Genomic DNA, 5,007 nt, shown 5'->3' on the forward strand with positions numbered 1-5,007 from the left:
CTTTTCGTTTGAACTTTCAGCTTATTAGTTTTTATGAACGTATGTATAGTATTGCGTACTATATTATATAGCAAGAGGTCCAAATTATACCCACCCTATTCGCACAGGCTTTCGAAAGTGCCCGTCTCGCAATGTTGGAAACTACTTGAGTAAAAAAATACAGATACTTTTTAAATAAATACTTAAATACTTTCAAAAAAAAATATTTGATAAAAGTCTTAAATACTCTCACAAAAAATCTGTATTTAAAATCAAATACTGATTTTTTAAATACTATTTTTATTAGTTCATAAATTTTATTTGAAATTTAATCACATCAAATAACCAAAAAAGGGTGGGCAAGTGGGTATAGCTCTGTTGTAAATCGTTTTAGAATATATTATTATTTTACGCGATTTCGTAAAAATTAAATTTCATACGCTCATAAAAGTTTTTCTATATTGACGCTGGAGTTTTTTTTACAGTTACTTGAAGGAAATGTTATGGAGAACCTTGTATTGGGGATTTGAACCTTAGGTATAAATCACAAATATTCGGTTTTGTAAAAGATTAAATAGTATAGTAAAAATATAGTATATGGTAATAAAAATAAAAAAAATAGAGATATTTTAAAATTTATAATACTGAATACTAATACAATAAGTGGTAAGTAGTAAATAATAAATAACAATTATCAAAGTATAAACTAGGTATATAAAACAAAACAAAGAAGTTATTTCAACGGGGTTATGTGTATTAACTATTAAGTAACAGTGATCAGTAATTGTTTTACTTATATAGTCTTTTCCTTTGTCATAAACATCCGGTTGAAAATTGGTATTGATCTGCTATAATTAATGTCAATTGAATCTATTAATATTTTATATTTTTTTAAAAAATCGAAACGCAACCAAATTTTTATTACAGAAGTATAAAACCTAAATAGGAAAAGTATTTTTCATTTTTAAGAATCAAAAATAAACCAAAACCTAAATTTAAAAACCGAAAAGAAACCTAAACGAAACACCGAAACCATAAAAATTATTAAGGTTCCGGACCCTGACCTTATGAAGTTATTGATAAAAACATTTTTAATACTCTTTTTCTACTATACTATAATGTCGTATCTATTCGTGTCGTTAAATTTAATATTTTTAGAACGATTGCTATTAGAATGCATAAAAATAAAATAATGCGTAGCCTAAACTGATAACTACAACATAATGGCATAACTAAAAAAAAATAATAAATAATACACATCATTTATAAGAACTATCAAGATAAATTTTGTTTTATTTATGGTCATTTTTCTTCTATAAAATATATTATATAGAATAAATTTTAGTGACTTAAATAATTTAAAGTCAATTATTTTTAAGAGACATACCCAATACTCTGTTGTAAGTCATCTAGATCACACTTCAATTTTTTTAATTCCATTTTATATACGTCGTTACTAGAACCACACGACTGTTTGGCATATTTTTGGATAATAGCTCTTGTGTTGTTAGATAAACCACATGCAAATTTCATATCTGTCATGGAATTTGATAGTTTACAACAAGAACTTTCGCATTTTTTTGTTGGACAACAAGGGTTAGTTTCGCATTTCTTTATTGGACAACAAGGATTAGTTTCGGATTTCTTTGGTGGACAACAAAGATCAGTTTCGCATTTCTTTTTTGGGCAACAACAAGGGTTAGTTCCACATTTCTTTGTTGGACAACAAGGATCGGTTTCGCATTTCTTTTTTGGGCAACAACAAGGGTTAGTTCCACATTTCTTTGTTGGACAACAAGGATCAGTTTCGCATTTCTTTTTTGGGCAACAACAAGGGTTGGTTCCACATTTCTTGGGACAACAACAAGCTTCGACTTTGCATTTAATTTGCTCAATTTTTTCTGATAATAAACACATTTGCTTTAGTTGGCATTCTCTTTCGTAAAGTTTATTTTTCAATGCACTTATTTCCAGACATTTACATTCATTTTCTTTCTGCAACTGCATAATTTTTTCCTTCAAACAACATACATCCTTGTTCTTTGCACAAATTTCTTCTTGTAATTTCTGAATCCGGTTTTTCATTTCTAAGTAATTTTTTACAGTCGCTTTATTCACTTCTATTAATTTTAAAGCAAACTTTTTGGATTTACATTTTTCTTCGTTTAATTTACACATTGCTTCATCATATTGTATCTCTAAGTCGTTAAACTTTTTGCAGCTTATTTTCAACTCGTTTGATAAATGTTCTCGTTCTTGCCTGAACCTTTCCTCTATACGAGTAGCAGATAATCTTGTATCATACAGACATTTTTTTGTGCATTGCAAATCTATAGTCAACATCTTATTTGTTTCATTTAATTTATTACATTCATTTTTGCACTCTTCAAGTTCTATGCGAACTTTACAGAGTTCCTTTTCGTTACATTTTAAATTTGTCTTTAATTTATTAACCATGTGATTTTTTTCTTCCAATTCTGACTAAAAAATTTAAATATAACTATGTGAATTTACTAGGCTTAGATAGAAAAATATGGAAGCTTGGTTGTGAGACGGGATGGTCTTAAGGGCCCCATAAACCCACAAAGAAGTATAAGAAGAATGCCTTACCAATAACATAATATTATAAAATATAAAATTATAGTATTTCATATGTGAAATGTGACTTGTGAGTCCGAGTGATTTGTTGCACGTACAAAAAAAAACAAAATTCAATGGGTTCATACTTATCATAATAAATTATTATGTGACTGCCTTAATCTAATGGCTAATCTAATATAAGGCAGTATAGGTGAACAGTGAACCAGCCAAATGCCATCTTAAAAATTATTGTTTGGCCATACTCATACACGATGATCATTACAGTCAAATATTCAAATAAAGTACAGCAATACTAAATTTAGCAAAATTAAATTCAATCAAATTAACTATGAAAACAAGAAAGGCAAATCACTCATAACATTTAGTATTTACAACAAACTTAACCTACATATTAATTTTAGATTAAAATTCATTATTCTTGCAAGAATAAATAGCTAAATATGATATATGAGTATTTTTAATTATTAATTAGTATAATATATAATAATTTTTATAATTTTAGATTTATGTTAGTTAAAATGCTATCAATTTTTTTTTATTGTATTTTATGCCAATTGTTTTAATAATTGTATCATTCTATCTTTAAGAAAAAAAAAGTATTTACTTTAACTATACATAATTCCTTCTGGGTACATTTTAAAGTTGTATCGGTTTCTGTTAGTTGTGATTGAAGATTATTTTCATTACATTTAGCAGTTTTCAATTGACGATTTAAACAGTTAATAGTTTCTTCCAATTTCCCGTATTTGCATTCCCATTTGTATTCCATATCTGCATTTTTTTTAATCTTTTCTGCTTGACTATCACACATAGCTAACAGTTCATTCAACGCTTTCTTATGGCCATTATAATTGTCTTCTTTACTTTGTTCAAATTGTTTGCATAATTTTTTTAAACCATCTCTCTCTGAAATAACTGCGTCGAACTCTTCTAATTTTTTATTTAACTTGCATATTTGTTTGTTTTGATTAGATATAATTTCAGTTAACTCTTGTGTCGTGTCTTTAGAACACATCTAAATAAATATATATTAGATAAGTACCTATATTGTATAAATTGTATCGCACATAATACTGTGAATAACTTACTTTGTATTTAGATATTATTTGTAAGTATTTAGATTAAATTTAAAAGTAAAAAAATGTGTTTTTTATTTATTATATTTTGTATATTTATTTATAATCAAACAAAAGTTCTGTTGCTATACTTGTAATATATACTGATGTACATTAATGAAATTATATAGCCCATATAATAATATTAAATACACACTTTTCATTGAGTATTGCTATAATTTTCTACTTACATTTTACACTGGTTTCATTTATATTAAAATCTAAACTCTTGATGTTCATAAAAAATTGAATATCTATTAATAAATATTTAAATTAAATTAAGTACATTATTACTGAAAATTCTAAGGATTTTAGAAATGAATAATATATTCATGGTCTGGACGTCTGGTGAAAATTTCTGTAAGCACCCTTGATTATGTATAATGTATATAAATGCATTTATAATTTATTAACAATACCCGGCTATTATAACGTTCAACATAGCCGTAAAATAATGTTTGAAATTTGGAGGGCTGTAGATAAGGTATATACTGAATACTTTTATAATGCTTTTAAATTATCAAAAAACACCATTAGTTTTAGGAGAGGCTATAGAAATTCTAGGGGACTAAATCACCCAGCCCCCCTTTATTTGCGTCTATGACGGTCAATAAAATACCTAATATTTTACAATAATTATTATTTGAATAAAAATTATCATAAAAAATTAGATACTAAAAAAAAAAATTGAAGATTAAAAATATTATTTAATTTATATTTTTTTAATTTTTTAACAAAAGCAACTAATAATAGCAAGAGCAAAGACATCTATACAATTAAGTTTATATTTTTTTCAAATTGAAGCTTTTATTGTTATTATTATTGAATTAGAGAGTACATTTTCATATGTTTTAATGAATTAACTATTTTATTTTTTTAAATGTTTTAAATGATAACTTTTTTTACCTAATAACTATACTTATATCACTGAATATTTGCAAAATTAAAAATGGAATTATTTGATATTTATCTAGATAAAAAACTAAAAAGTATTTTTTTATCTTTATCTACATAAAATTTAAAATAACTATCATTATCTTTATCTAGATAAAAATTAGTACAACCATCTTTATCGTTATCTAGATAAATTATTAGTTATCTATTCCCAACACTGGCTTATAGTTTTCGCTATACTTCCGTATTATAAACGTAGATAATTGTAACTTGCGAATGTTTACTGCGATTTTAAACTGTTTATATTTAAAGAGTGGACTTTTTGATTAAATATATAGTAAATTTATGATCTAACCTATTTTATGATGGCTTATTTTTATAGGATGCTATAAAATACGCCATCAATAACAATAATAAT

At 25.5% G+C, this 5,007-nt stretch overlaps 1 protein-coding gene across 1 annotated transcript; it reads right to left on the minus strand.

The window, feature by feature from the left end:
- Positions 1-1,353: 1,353 nt before the first annotated feature.
- On the minus strand, positions 1,354-3,595 carry LOC113557897 (keratin, type I cuticular Ha1-like). The gene is made up of 2 exons (XM_026963438.1): positions 3,185-3,595; positions 1,354-2,460 (listed from the first exon to the last, which is right to left on the minus strand). Exons 1-2 carry the CDS (start codon positions 3,593-3,595, stop codon positions 1,354-1,356), a joined length of 1,518 nt encoding a protein of 505 aa, XP_026819239.1.
- Positions 3,596-5,007: the final 1,412 nt, after the last annotated feature.

Source organism: Rhopalosiphum maidis, chromosome 3 (assembly GCF_003676215.2).
Source record: "Rhopalosiphum maidis isolate BTI-1 chromosome 3, ASM367621v3, whole genome shotgun sequence".
NCBI lineage: Eukaryota > Metazoa > Arthropoda > Insecta > Hemiptera > Aphididae > Rhopalosiphum > Rhopalosiphum maidis.

Coding starts and splice junctions, on each gene's coding strand:
- LOC113557897 (XM_026963438.1), bottom strand. CDS start 3,595: ATGTGTTCTAAAGACACGACACAAGAGTTAACTGAAATTATATCTAAT. Junction 2,461..3,184: donor AGGAATTATGTATAGTTAAA/GTAAATACTTTT, acceptor TAAATTTTTTAG/TCAGAATTGGAAGAAAAAAA.